The 15,214-nt window shown below is 29.6% G+C and overlaps 1 protein-coding gene and 2 long non-coding RNA genes across 5 annotated transcripts; 1 reads left to right on the top strand and 2 right to left on the bottom strand.

The window, feature by feature from the left end:
• Positions 1-4,716: 4,716 nt before the first annotated feature.
• Positions 4,717-9,140, top strand: LOC107938870 (phosphatidylinositol 4-phosphate 5-kinase 8). Of its 2 annotated transcripts, XM_016872116.2 has the most exons (10): positions 4,717-5,148; positions 5,431-5,566; positions 5,642-6,718; positions 6,854-7,021; positions 7,118-7,283; positions 7,381-7,491; positions 7,561-7,748; positions 7,902-8,053; positions 8,225-8,381; positions 8,689-9,140. In XM_016872116.2, exons 2-10 carry the CDS (start codon positions 5,472-5,474, stop codon positions 8,969-8,971), a joined length of 2,397 nt encoding a protein of 798 aa, XP_016727605.1. In that variant the 5' UTR covers positions 4,717-5,148; positions 5,431-5,471; the 3' UTR covers positions 8,972-9,140. The 2 variants fall into 2 exon arrangements, with proteins under 2 accessions (XP_016727605.1, XP_040959373.1); XM_041103439.1 differs by having other exon boundaries at positions 4,721-5,566.
• On the bottom strand, positions 9,013-10,749 carry LOC107938871 (uncharacterized). Of its 2 annotated transcripts, XR_001694995.2 has the most exons (4): positions 10,460-10,749; positions 10,177-10,254; positions 9,981-10,085; positions 9,013-9,438 (listed from the first exon to the last, which is right to left on the bottom strand). It is a non-coding gene; the product is annotated as an uncharacterized lncRNA (long non-coding RNA). The 2 variants fall into 2 exon arrangements; XR_001694996.2 differs by lacking the exon at positions 10,460-10,749 and having other exon boundaries at positions 9,013-9,384; positions 10,177-10,447.
• Positions 10,750-12,667: 1,918 nt separating this feature from the next.
• Positions 12,668-14,347, bottom strand: LOC107938854 (uncharacterized). The gene is made up of 2 exons (XR_001694992.2): positions 14,153-14,347; positions 12,668-12,952 (listed from the first exon to the last, which is right to left on the bottom strand). It is a non-coding gene; the product is annotated as an uncharacterized lncRNA (long non-coding RNA).
• Between the last annotated feature and the right edge of the window lie 867 nt (positions 14,348-15,214).

Here is a 15,214-nt window from a genome sequence, read left to right as displayed (position 1 = left end):
CAGTAAGTGAAAAACATGAGCTTGTAGGAAAAAAAAATCACTCATTTGTGGTGATAACTTAGGGAGAAATTATATTTCACTTTACGAGTCGGATTTATTTCGTCTTTTCTACTAAAAAATAAGTAAATTAGTCAATGTATATTGGGTTAAAAAATAAATTGGTCTTTTTGTTAAAATTTTTATCTATTTTTAAAAACTTATCATTGTATGTCAAAATTAGGTACACGTGGCACACCACGTGTAATTATCGGGTTATTCTATCATCCATGTCAGTTTTTAACAATAATAAAAATGAATGATAGTTTTAACAAAAAAGATCAGTTTGCTCTTTAATCTAATATACAAAGCTTAAATTGTCTGTTTTTTGAGTAAAAAAGGCAAAATAAATCTATTTTTGGTCCTTGATCTTGAATTTTGTCAAGATTTGATGACATGACACTATGAGATTGTACCACGAGCTCACAAAATTATTTAAAATTTAAAAAAATTAAGTGACGATATGGTATAATATCAAAGTGTCACATTACGAAACATTTACATTTCAAAAACTCAAATAGATTTAGTTGTCAAATTCATATATTAAAATAGAAAAAAAAAAGAATATACAAATACCAAAGTAAACTTAATTGTCAAATTCAATGACTTAAAATTACATTAACCCAATATTGATTTATGAAGACTATTAAGCCTTATAATAAGGTATTCGAAATTAGAAAGTCAAATTCAGATATTAGCCGCTATATTTTATAGAAGTTGTGGATATAGTTTTAATACTTTAATTTGATAAATTTTAATCTTATAATTTTTTAAATTGATTAATTTTAGTATTTGTATTTTTTGAATTTTAAAATTTCAATTATGATCCAAACAATAATAGTTAAATTTGTTTGGTAAAATTTTTCTGTTACTCATATATTACAAGTAAATTACACAAATTCAGATTTAACAAAAAATTAAACAGTGTTAACAATTAGACTTTAATTTTTGGCATAATATCAAATATAGCCTTAATATTTACATTCTTTGACAATTTGGCCCTTATTCCTTTTTAGCAAAAATTGGCACTCAAAATTTTAAAAAGTGTCAAATTTGAACGTCAACTTTTTGAAAAGAGTTAAAATGATGTTTTTTTTTTAAATCGAGAATACTAACTAAAATGTTAAATTTTTAAACAAGACATCTTGTATGACATTCCATGTGTACTGCATGCTAATTTTTTTTGAATTTTTATGAACCTTTTTTTTATATTTTTTAAAATTTTAATTTTGATGTATTTTTTATAATTTTTAATTATTTGTTGACGTGACGTATAAAACAGATGGTGTTATGTTAACATAATGTGCACATGGATTGTCATGCGAGTTACTACGCAAACCACATTAAAAATTAGTGTTTTAGTTAGCATTTCCATTAAAAAATTAGGCAACTTAACCCATTTTTTTTAAAGTTTGTAAATATTGTGTAATTTATAACACATAAAATTAAATTTATAGTAATATATAATATTATAACATAAATATTTTAAAAAAAACAAGTTGCTTATATATAAAATTATAAATAGGATAAATATTTAAAAAAAATTAAAAACTAATATTAACAAGATTAGCAATTTACAAATATGAGTAGACCTAATTAATATTTTAAAGACTTAATGATAAATTTAGTCATTAACGTTTACATTTTCTATTAATTTGACCTATAACCTTTCAAAAAAGAGTCAACTTGCTTTTTAGCAACGGAAATAATGACTAAAACATTAACTTTTAACGTTGTTGACTTGATAACTTGCACTGCAGCTCATGTACATATCATGCTAACGTAATATCATTTGTCTTATATTTCACGTCAACAAATAATTTAAAAATTATAAAATAAATCAAATAAATCACAATTAAAAATAAAAATATATAAAAAGTTCATAAAACATAATTAAAAAAAGCATGGGGTACACATCGACTGGCATGTAAGTTGTTGTATTTAAAATTTTAAAATTTTAATTAGTATTTTTGTTAGAAAAACCATTTTGATTTTTTCAAAAAGTTGATAGTAAAATTTAACATATTTTTAAAATATTAAAGATTAAATTTAACTTAAAAAGAAAATAAGAATTAAATTGATAAAAATATAAATGTTAAAAATTAAATATAATATTATACCAATATTAAACTCATAATTCACTGAGCTAAATTTAAATAAACATAAAATAGGTAAATATTATAATTAAATCCTACTCCACCCATCACCCACCAGCCATCATTAGAGGTGAAGCAGTTAGTCGCCAGTCAACATTGTATACACAAATTCATAAGAAAATTTCCATTGTAAATGGTAATACTGGAGCAGACATAACCAGTGGCGAAGTCAGGAGGGTTGATAGGGATTCGAATTTTTTAAAATAGAAAATATTTATTTAGATTTTTTATAATTTATAAAATTTTAAATTAATATTAGTAAAATTACAATGTGGTTTCTCTAAAAATAATAAAAATTTAATTTAATCTTTTAAAATTTATAAAAATATAGACATTAAAATAATAAAATTACATTTTTACTAATTTAATTCCGACCCTCCCAACAAAATTTTTCTAACTCCGCCGAACATATCTAATTATTGTGTCCCATGCTTCAAGCTGATCCACGTAATAAGGTAATAAATAATTGATTTCAAAAAGACATCTTAATCATGGATATTGAGATATTCAATTATTTCATTTTTGATGATGTCTATGCAGGATATATCAATTATACAGATGGGAAAGAATTGTAAACAGTGACGCCATTTCATCTGTATCCCTTTCCAATAGTTTTATGCCACATCATTACTCTTATCTTGAATTTCAGGATCTTATCCTGAAAAAAATCAAATCTAAATTAAAATACTGAAATTGAGGATAAAATTCTGAAATTTAGGAAAAGAATACTGATGTGGCATAAAACTATTGGAAAGGAATACAAATGACGTGGCGTCACTGTTTTATACAATCCTTTCTCTTGTACATACATCTAAGTTTTCAAATAATCCTCAATATATATTATAGGTCAAATTGTGCTATTAGTCCTTGTAATATACTAAGTTGTGGATTTAATTCTTATACTTTAATTGGGTTGATTTTAATCTTTGTATTATTTAAAATGGTCAATTTTATTCTCTATATATACTTTTCTTATTTTAAATTTTCAATCAGAACCCAAACCGTAGCAGTTAAAGTTGTTTGGTTTAATTATGCCATTAGGTCTATACTATGTGTAAAGTTTTAGATTTAGTCCTTGTTTTCCAATTTCATCATTCTTAGTCTTTATATTTTTTCGAAATTTAAAATTTTAATTTTGATGCAAACGACAATCACTTAATCTATTAACTGTCCTTTTTTTTAAATAATACGTGAAAATAACAAATTGACATGGAATTATACAAGTGATAATATATTTGCCATACAAGATTTTGGAAATAACATAACTTGTTGAAGTTAAAAATTATTGTTAGATCAAAACCGAATATTCAAATTTTGAAGAGTACAAAGACGAAATCCATAACTTACACGTAGTATAGAGACTAATAGTGTGTTTATATATATTATATATGGGATAAAAGCAATATTCAGTCACTGAAGTTGACAACATTTCTTACCTTGATCCCTGAGCTTTTTTTATCCACATTAGTCTCTAAATTTGGTAGTTTTTCAATTTGATCCCTAAACTTGAATCCCACAAAAGTGTGATAAGTTTAGGAACTAAGATGAACAAAAATAAATTCAGGGACCAATTAAAAGAATTATCAAGTTCAGGGACTAAATAACAAGAAAAATAATAATATAGTATAATATATAAAGAAAACGAATCACATGCATCAAAAGAAAGAGTCGAAAGCATTAGGTAGAATATTGCTATAAATTAATATGTACCTTTGTGAAGAAAAAAAAGCTAATTATACCCTTAAATTAAATTAGCCCAAAGTTGGATTTTATTGACTCATTAATTTCAAAACACATGATCTAAAGAAAATATTCATAAAATCACGTAAATTAAAAAATTATGAAGAATAAAGTAAGTTTCTCACTTTTTTTAAAAAAAATATTAAACTATTTTGGAAATGTGGTAATAAAAAAAGAAACTCTTCCACAAATTGTTTTCCATTACGTAAATATTTTAAGTAATATACATGAAAGATATTATATGGGACCAAATTACAAGACAAATTAGTGTGTTACTTTTTTTAGAAAATAATGATAGATAATGGGACATGTGGCAAATGAGTTGTTCCTCTCTGTCTTCTTAGTTGTTTGGTCAAATCTTTTATTAATCCTTATACTATGAGTAAGTTGCTAATTTAGTCCTTATATTTTAATCGGTCACTTTTGGTTTTCGTGGTTTTCAAATTTTGAAAACTTTAGTACTAACCATACGTGAAATGCTATATCAACTTGTTATTTTTACATATTGTTATTAATGACTATAGTTTCGTCAAATTTGAAATTTTAAAATTAAAAAAATATAGAGGCTAAAACTGACCAAAATAAGAAATAAGGATTGAATCCGCAAGTTACGATACCAACAACAGAATTTAATTTAAACAGAATTAATTGCTACAGTTTGGTTCAAGACTGAAATTTTAAATCTGAAACTTAAGTATAGTACAAGGACTAAAAACAGAAATTGACCTATTTGCTTTTGCTGATCAGTCTCCTACAGAAAAACACAGCAGCACAAAAACAAACAATTTTGTAGTAGAACCAAAACCTTTTTCTTAAAAAAAAGTGTTGGGAAAAGAACTTTGATTCCCATACTGAAAATTTAAGAGGATTTGGTAATGAAAAAGGGATTCGCTTAATCCAAAAATATAGTAAAAAAACAAATAGAAAATATTAGAAATAGAGATAGAGATAGAGTTATAGAGAGGTGAAGTGTCAATTTTCGAGAAGAATACATTCTTCTTGAATATATATGATTCTTAAGGGCATAGTCGGTTGATGGAAAATTTTGACCATAATCATATGTTCATTTAGTTTCTTTTTCCTTTTTCCTTTTTGCCCTTTAATCTTTTTACGGTGTCTAAATTCTGGGTTTATTCTTATTCTTATTTTCATATAAATTTTGTTGTTTTGTTCTGATTGTTCAAGTTTAGAAGAAGGGAGCTAAGCTTATTTATCTGTGAGTGTACTCTTCGTTTTTTTTTTTCTTAGCTTAAAATTTAAGTGTGAATCTTTACTGTTTTGGGGTTTATTTTTATCTGTTTCTGCATAAATTTTAGGATTTTGATGATCAGTTTGGTTATGTTTCTTAGCTGTTGTTATCTTAGTATAGAGAATCAGAACATAAAAGCACGGAAGATGTTTGATAAAAGCTGCAAAAGGGAAATTTATCGCTTTGCATGTCAATTATTGTTGTTGTTAATGTTTCAACTTTAACGGGGGTAAATGAATTGCATTTCAGATTCAAAAGTTGCTTAGAGAATTTCTTATTTAAGTGATTGAATGACTTGCTTGATGAATCTGATTGATGAGGATTCTGAAATCAATGCCGAACCGCTCAGTCCTGTATCGTGTATCGGTGTGGAGAATGTTGAAAGGTATTATTACATTCTCTTCAGGTTCCTTGACATGTATTAGATCATGTGTGGTTACTTAATTTTTTCTTCTTGTAGGCCTAATAAGAAGGTCTTCTCGAATGGAGATTTATATGTTGGTGATTTTAAGGCAGTTCTTCCCCATGGCAAGGGGAAGTATACGTGGTCAAACGGAATGGTTTATGAGGGTGATTGGGAAGCAGGGAAAATGATAGGTAAAGGATTGTTACTTTGGCCTTCGGGAGAAAGATACAACGGTGATATCTCGGGGGGTTACCTTCATGGTTTTGGCACGCTTACATCACCTGATGGATCCGTGTACGAAGGACAATGGAGGATGAATATACAGCATGGATTTGGAAGAAAGAAGTATGCTAATTCAGATGTTTATGAAGGGGAATGGAAGGAAGGTGAGCATGAAGGTAATGGTAGATACTTTTGGAACAATGGAAACAAATATACCGGGAATTGGAAACGCGGGAAAATGCATGGTAGAGGTGTTATGGAATGGGTAAATGGTGATAAGTACAATGGTTGTTGGTTAAATGGTTTGAGACATGGGTCGGGAATTTATCAATATGCCGATGGGGGATACTATTTTGGAACATGGACCAGGGGGCTTAAGGATGGTAAAGGAGTTTTCTATCCTGCTGGTAGTAAACGCCCTTCTCTAAAGAACTTTTGTATCTCTCTGGGATATGATAATGGTCCTAAAAGTGTGTTGTCTCAATGCTCATCATTAAATTTGGAGGGAAGCACAGTCAAGAAACAAAGTGTTAGGCGTAGTGTTTCCGAGAAGATCTCAGTGAGTGGAGTTCTAAGAAGTTCAGGTCGAATATCGCATAAGAGTGCTGAGAGTTCTAGACATTCTGATTCCACTAGAGAATCCAGGCACCATTATTCCTCAGGCACATTCTCCTTTGATTCCGATGGCGGTCAAAGTGAGGTGCAAGAAAGTACTGCAGTAGTTTACGAGAGGGAATACATGCAAGGAGTTATGATCAAAGAGAGAGTCCGAGGTTACACTGAATTACCAAAGAAGGCCGAAAAGAAAACTAAACATCACGCCAAAGAAACCAAAAAGAGTTCATGTTTTGGCATTTTCAAAGGCAAAAACAGCTATCATTTGATGCTTAATTTGCAACTTGGTATAAGGTAATTAATCAAGATTGGATTTCCTTCCTTTTCTTTAACAACTCAACTATATTTTTACGTGTGTGTGTGTGTGCATGTATGTATATTATCTTTGGATTTATTACATGTTATAACATGATTGATTGAAGTTCACAGGTATACTGTTGGCAAGATAACACCGGTCCCTAAGCGTGAGGTTCGAACTGCTGATTTTGGCCATCGAGCCAGAATTACTATGTTTTTCCCTAGAAGGGGTTCACAGTTTACGCCTCCACACAAATCTGTTGATTTTTACTGGAAAGATTATTGTCCTATGGTTTTCAGGTATTAAAATCCTAAGGACATGTTGCTTTAATGATCTGCAATAATGATGGAGTAACAATCTTATACTTTTTGCTTCATTTTTTGTACTATGTTAAGGAACTTGAGGGAGATGTTCAAGCTAGATGCAGCTGAGTACATGATGTCCATTTGTGGTGATGATGGTCTCACAGAGATTTCTTCTCCAGGAAAAAGTGGAAGTATCTTCTATCTATCTCATGATGATAGATTTGTGATCAAAACATTGAAAAAATCAGAGCTCAAGGTTCGAACCTATATTGATTTTCATGCATATAACATGTTACTTATTTTTGTTTGTTCATGTTCCTCTATGTTACACAAGTAAATTTTCTTCTGTGTAGGTTTTACTGAAGATGTTGCCTAAATATTATAATCACGTGAAAGAACATGAAAATACTCTCATAACAAAGTTTTTCGGGCTCCACCAGATAACTGTACATGGCAAAAGAAAGGTGTGTGTTATCCGTATGGCTTTGTTTATGTATGTTGCACCAAGCTTATGGTCGATTTTCTGCTACTAGGTGCGGTTTGTGGTTATGGGGAATATGTTTTGCACAGAACTGCGAATTCATCGTCGTTATGATCTAAAGGGATCAACTCACGGAAGATGCACTGATAAAGATAAAATTCACGAAAATACTACATTGAAGGATCTTGATCTGTCGTATGAGTTTCAAATGGACAAATCATTGCAGAAATTCTTTTTTCAGTAAGTTCCTCTGTTTCATCCTCCGTGACATGTGCATTGGTACTACAAATTTTCTCATAACTGATAAACTGAAACCCTGTTATGTTTTGTCATGACTATGACTCCATGTCTACTTGACTTCTAACAAGCAGTGTTTTTTTCTTCGTATTGTAGCCAAATTGCTCTAGACTGCAATTTCTTGAAATCTCAACATATAATTGATTATAGCCTTCTATTGGGGCTACATTTTAGAGCTCCTGAGCAACTAAATGGCCTGCTAGAACCTCCCATGATGCCTAATATCGAGAGTTCACCGGCGGGTCAAGGTAGATATCGCTATCTGATTTGACCATTTTATGTTAATAATCTGCTCTTACGCGCTTAGTTTATGTGATGAAGTGGAATAGGGTGGGAACGGAATAGTTTATTATCTCGTGCTTAGTTTATGTGATGAACTGATTCGACTCATGTTCTGTTTATACCGGGTCCGACTACAGATGGAGAAGTGTTATTCCCCTCAAAAGGCTTGTTGCTTGTGGCCCATGAACCGAGCTCCGTTAGCACTGATCCCGGTCCTCATATTAGAGGAAGACCCTTAAGAGCTTTCTCTCTAGGTGACAAGGAAGTCGATGTTTTGGTTCCCGGTACTGGAAGGTAGTTGCTTTTGTTCTCATTCTTTTTACATGACTGAAATTTTGTTTCGAACCTTATACAAAGAGTATTTGGCCTAATACTTGTTGATTATTTTCGGCATTACTAATTATCTAGCATACCCTAGTATTCTTATAAGCTTGCATGTTCCTTGGACCGAGCTACATCAGTCACTAACATAACAAATAGTAAGGGCTACAAAAGAAATGAACCTTCAACACAAAGAAAGGTGTATAGCCTGATTGTATGGTTCGGATAGAAGCTGTTGTTGGACTTGTTTTATTCAGTTGGTGATCCCTTTTTTATTCAGGTTACAGGTACAACTAGGAGTGAACATGCCCGCACAAGCTAACCAAAAGCTTTCCCGGGATGAAGCAGATTCAGTTGAAGTCGAACTTTTCGAGGTTTATGATGTGGTTATCTATATGGGAATTATTGACATTTTACAGGAATACAATGCAAAGAAAAAGGCCGAGCATGCATGCAAATCGGTGAAATTTGATCCCTTGTTAATATCTGTTGTTGAACCCGAGCTTTATGCTCAACGTTTCATCAATTTCTTAAAGCAAAAAGTTTTCCCGGAACAACCATGAAAAAAAAAACAGATATATCTATCTGTTTCTACCATTGCTTCTATATTTTGGCTCACGTTGACAAAATTCTTCTGTTACTTTGACAAAATCGATAAGCCAATAACTATCTGTACCTATTGTATTGTTTGCAAGTGATATTGAGAATATCTAATAGCTGAGAATTAATCAAGCTTTGGTTCTGTATGCATTTTGTTTCCAATAACTGAGAATTACATCTTGAAATTCTAAAACTTTTGCAGCAAGAAAAGTCTAAAATACAAAAATGGTTGTTTGTTTCTTTGCTTGCATGGCAAGCTAATATTTTTTAAAGCAAACAGGCTGGTTGGCAAGAGCTCAAGTGTCGAGCTCACTTCTCGGTGCTGATAGACCGTCATCCCAGCTGAGCATCCGTATGTTGTTCAAAGTTTTGCTACCTTCACGTACATGATTCCAACTTACATCTTTGCTTATAAAAAAGGACCCTTTCCCTAAGATTTGATTAACCGATACCATCAATAGCATAATGGTTTTCAAAGTAATCTGCTCAAAAACTCGCTTAATTGTCACACTTTATTAAGATATCGACAGTTAAACAGGTTGAACTAATTTTATTTTTTAAAATATTTTACATTTTTATGAATTTTTAATTAATCGTTTAATTATTATTGGTCTGGCAGTCACACTGATCGAATCGAAAACTAATGATCTGAACAGTGAATCTTACATTTTAAGATTGTATCACATCATCAGCTGAAAAGTTACATATATATTTTATTCGGACTAACTGATCTTGTATTTCTAGAGCATAAAACAGAAATTAAGAATAGATCACTTATCGGAAATTGTATTTGCAACAATCATTATAAAGACGTCACTAAATAAATGATCTTACTTGCTCCATTAGTGTTGCAATAAAATTCGTCACAAATAATCTACTACTTGTGACGAAACTCCTTATTGTCAGAATATATCGTCACTAAAAAACGTAATTGTTGTTATAGTGTTTTCTGAGCGAAAAGAAGTTACTTACAGGGAATAGATGATAGTAATAATCTCCCCTTGTCAGCGTGCTATTCCAACAGATGAGAGAACCAAATCCAAGAATCCAACAAGCTACCGCCGCACTAAACTTAACCTGATAATTCAAAAATACAAGCATTAAATTGTAGAAGAAAGAACCCTAAACTCCATTGATACTACCAATGAAGAAAATAAAAAACATAAACCTCCAGCCTAGAAGGTGATTCTCCTCTATCAACATCAGCCATATCTATTTGAATCAACCGCAGCAGTTTTAAGAAGACCTTGACAAAACAAAATCCATGTAAACTAATAGTGTGCTCGGAACTGGATACTCTTAGAAGTAGAAATATATTAATCGATGACAGCAAAGTGGGTCACATACCAAAAATACGAAAAAAAAAGAAGAAGAAAAGCAGACATTTATTTTCATACGGGTTGGTGTGTAGTGTGAAGGCTGTATAGTATAACACAAAGAGATTGTTTTACCTTAGCCTAGAGTGTTCTTTTTAGTGTCTAATAATGAATGTGAACTGCGATCGGCACATAATGGCTATTGACTAGGAAAGAAAGGTTCCTAAAATCATTGAGGGGTTCCCTGCAAGATATGCATACACGATTGGGCAGTGACCTGTGAAAATAGCATTAAGGGACAAATAGGGGTGAGTTCTGCTTAAAACCAGACATTGAAAAAGTTAAAGTCAATCAAAGAGAATCCTAATTTCCAAAAATATACTCTGTGAAGTTTTGATTTTCAAGAAAAGAGAAATGCTGTTGCCAGATTAAGTTTTGGTGGATCCAGGATTATGAATACAACAACAACAAATAGGGTAACTTACACTCAAGTCATTAAATTATTAGTAAATTTACATTTTGGTCATTTAATTTCAAGAAGTTACAAAATGGTCATTAAACTATTCGAAATTTTTCATTTAAATTACTGAACTGTTAATTTTTAAAAAATTAAGATAGGGATAAAATTGAATAAATTAGAAAAGTACAAGGATTAAAGTGTAAAATTTTCATTTTATGGAAGAGGGACCTAAATATATTTTTTTAATTGATATTTGGAGACATTTTCATGAGATTAGGATATTTAAGTGTTGAGGTGTTAAGGAGAGAGAGAATTTGTGAAAATTAAGGTTGAAATATGGTAAAATTATTTGATTAGAAATTGTAAATAAAAAGAAACGAGTAGAATTTTTACGTTAGAATTCAAGTTAGTTTATTTTAATTTGAATATTTGAGTATTTAAACTTTAATAGTGCTATATATATATATAATTTAATAAAATTTCATGAAAAAATTTTATTCTTCTATTTTATACTTTTCTTTTGGTGATTAATCATTATAGGAGGGCAAAGTCCTAACAGTAACGCGACTCAAACCCAAATCACACCTAAGACAATAAACACCCTAATTATCAAGTCAACACACAAGGTTATATTTATGATTATTTCATTAAATAAAACTAAGCTGTTGTAGTTTACTTGCGATAATAAATAATATTGTGCTTCAATTATGAATTTTGAAAATATTGCAATTTTTTAAATCTTATCTATATGGTATTGGTATCAAAATAAAATTTTAAATTGAATACTTGATAATTGAAAGGGACTAAAACTAATATTATTCCATTCAACTAAGACAAGGAAGGCCCATCTAAGACCCATCTCTACCCTTATACCATTGCCACACCCTTCACCTATGATATTATTATAAAACTTTTAGTTAAATTTAGTGTCACTAATTAACTAATTGAAATTTGAAATAAAATTAAAATGTAAATTATATTGTTAATAAAAATTTTAATTTAATAATTAAAATTTAAATACTACTATATGCTTTATTTAAATAATAAAAAACTCATATGCGGCCTATTTAATTTTTTTTGTGAAATTTTTAAACACCACTTATATAATATGAAAATATAAAATTATATTTTTTTAAATAAATATGATAGTTACTTCAAATTTTGAAGACGATATTATTAAGAGAAATAGCCATTAACCTCGAACATATTTTAAAAATATGATAAGTAGATCTCAAATAATTCAAAATATCAACTCATTGAGCTGGGGTACACTATATGGAAAAAAATACTCATTTTACCTTTTATCTTTTAATGAAAAGTGGGGGTAAGCAAACTGTTAATTTTAGTCAAATCTCGTGATTTTTACCCTTTACTTAAAAAGAAATTTTGCGTTAAAATCATGTTTCGTTTAATTTTCGTTTATGGTATTATGGTTGATTTTGTATTGTTTGAAGAAATATTGTGTTATTATATTTTTCATAATTGTCAATTTTTGTTTATTAGGAGAAATTAATCATTGGTTGTGCTTTCGCAATTTTTGATAAAGTTTAATTTTTTTCCGTCAAACTAGTATTAAAACTTGAGTGTGTTTTATATGATAATTAACCTAAGTAGAATGATTACGTTGAATGGCACAAATTATTAATTTTAGTGGAAAAAAAAATGAAACGCATTTTGTTTTGTGAAAGTTTTATATCTTGATGCTTTTGTTATTCAAAAAGACGAGTCTAAAAGTGACGAGGAATGGACATTTAAGTACTAATAAATGTGCGGTTTTATTTGGTACATTTAAGAATCAATTTAAATAAATGTTACTTAAATGTAAATTTAATTTAATATAATTTCTAAATTTGCATCTTTTTCATATATTGCAAGAAGTTTTAAGTAAAATCAAGTATGAAATCACTAGCATATAATCAAGGTAATGCAACATACGTACGTACGTAGATACATACATACATACAGAGGAATTAATACATCAGTTACTTTTTTTTTCCTGCTCAATTGATCATACTGGGCACCGGCCGGAAGTTACATTCTTAAAAGACAAAAAAAGAAAATGAATGATGCATATAAAACCAAGACCCAATATATGATATACATTTCACTTCACATGGGAATCAAGGCCCTCATCTTCGAGACTTCTATGCAATTTCACCATATCCAACCTTGACCAAAAGAAGCGAAAAACAAATTAAAGACACATATGTATATATGTATGTATGTACGTATGTACGTACCTATGTATGTATATACAGCAAAACAGTAGATATGCTCACTGAACATTCGTGCATAAAATGGCAAACCTACTTTTTTTTCTCATACATACATACATACATACATGTATGTGAGGGTTTACTTCATTCATCTGTGCTAAAGGCAATATGGGTAGATGATGTTCAAATTTTCTTATCTCCTTGTAGGCTACTAAAAATAAAATTACTATTTTATCCTTCACAATAAAAAATAAAATAAAATTTTAGACGTAATAATTAACTACATTAAAGAAAACTCGAGTTTAAATCCTAAATATTCAAAAGGAATAGTATGAATTTGGAAGCATAGCTTAGATATAAGAAAAATAGTAGTCTACTTAGAAAAGAGAATTTATGTCAATTGAATCTTAACTCGATTAGTACGAGCATTGTTGCCGGTATAAAAAGACATGGGTTTGAATACACTAAAATACAATATTCTTCTATTTAATGGTTAAGAAAAGGCTACAAAAGCTTATAATAAATTGTTTAAAAAAAGGAAAAAATTTATTATTAATTAATTACTATACATTATTGAAAAGAGATTGTCATTAATTAATTAGTAAAGACCATAGATTTTTCATTTTTGTGTGGGAACAATTTGTCATCAAACATGGAAAGAACAGACATGGTCAACACAAAAAAAGGCGTCAAAATTAAAAACTAAGTCAATGGCATCTCTTTTTTCTTTTTTTTTTTTGTGTTTGTTAGCATCTTTGACAAGTGTGTCAAAATGATTCAATGCACACAGACACACACCAAAAAAAAAAAAAAAAGCTTAAAAACTACTCCCATTTTTTAACCCCACAAGCCATTGCCTGAAACTAAACAACGACAACTCATGACTGGTCGGAGGAAGTGTTTGGCTGACGGGAATGAAGCCTGGTCCGAGATCATATAGGGCTATATATATACACATATCCAGAAACTTTCCCGGAAAATTTAAATAAATCCAAGAAAATTTCATGGAAATTATATATAAAAGATCAACCAATATGACCTCGAGCCAAACAACATTCCCATCAACCGTTTCTCCTTTTACATAATCTTTTTCTTCAACTTTGCCTTAAAAATGAAAATGTTTGAGGGGAATGAAGCCTGGTCCGATGATACCTTTTACTTTGATTACACTTTACAATCTCAAAGCTGTCGCATCGAGCCAGCCAACATTCCTCTCAAAGACAACCCATTTCCATCAACTTGCTTGCTTTAACGATAAACAAGCTCAGGGATTATTTCTGAGAAAAAAAAATGAGGCAAAAGAGATTAAAGAAAAAAACACAAAGAACATGTTTTGTTTCTCTCCTTGAAAGAAAAAAAACCCTAGCATACTTGGATTTATAGAGAGAAATGAGGTTAAGAACATGTCCGTTGGTCACATCTCTCTCACACTTATCGTATAGCGCGTATCTACACGCTCTTCTTAAAGGGTTGTAAGCTGTTACATGTTATAAATTTTAATAATTACAAGGATTATGATTCTATCGGGTTGGGTCAAATTCAAGTTAAATCTTATCAAAATTTTAGACCCGTTTGTTAGTATAACAAAGTTTTGATTGAAATATTAATATTAATGTTTTAAAAACTATAATATTTTAAGTTATAAAACGAATGATCTTTTAATAAGATTCACTAATGATATATAAACTTATAATACTATTAATACATCAAATACAAACTCATATATATAAAAAAATTTATATTTTAAGCCAGTTTTTGAACCGTCCAAAAAACCGTTTTATTATTTAAAAATTAATAAAATATTAAAATTATAATTTTTTTAGTTGCTATTTTATACATTTTTATAACTAAATTTTAATTTAAAATATATATTTTATTATTTAAATTAAATTCAAGTTGCTCTGAAATGAAAATTTTTATCCAACTTGACTTTTAAACAGGTCTAAGCATGGTTAAAAATATTGTAGATATGGATATCTAGTAAATAATAAAAGGATTTAATAAGAATGTGTAGGTGGGGGTGTTAGGTCAGTGAGAAGATGGAGCAGTAAAAAAACCCTAAACATTTAGTCATTTAGGATCTTTGAATTCTTGATGTTACGAAAAGAAACAAACAAAAATTAGTGTATAAATTATTTAATATTCAAATCTTTATTTTATGTTTGGAGCATTGAGATTCTTAAAAACTTTGCATTCCACTTTCCAATGTAGAAC

Source organism: Gossypium hirsutum, chromosome A03 (assembly GCF_007990345.1).
Source record: "Gossypium hirsutum isolate 1008001.06 chromosome A03, Gossypium_hirsutum_v2.1, whole genome shotgun sequence".
Lineage (NCBI taxonomy): Eukaryota > Viridiplantae > Streptophyta > Magnoliopsida > Malvales > Malvaceae > Gossypium > Gossypium hirsutum.
This window is presented reverse-complemented; position numbering and strand designations above follow the sequence as displayed.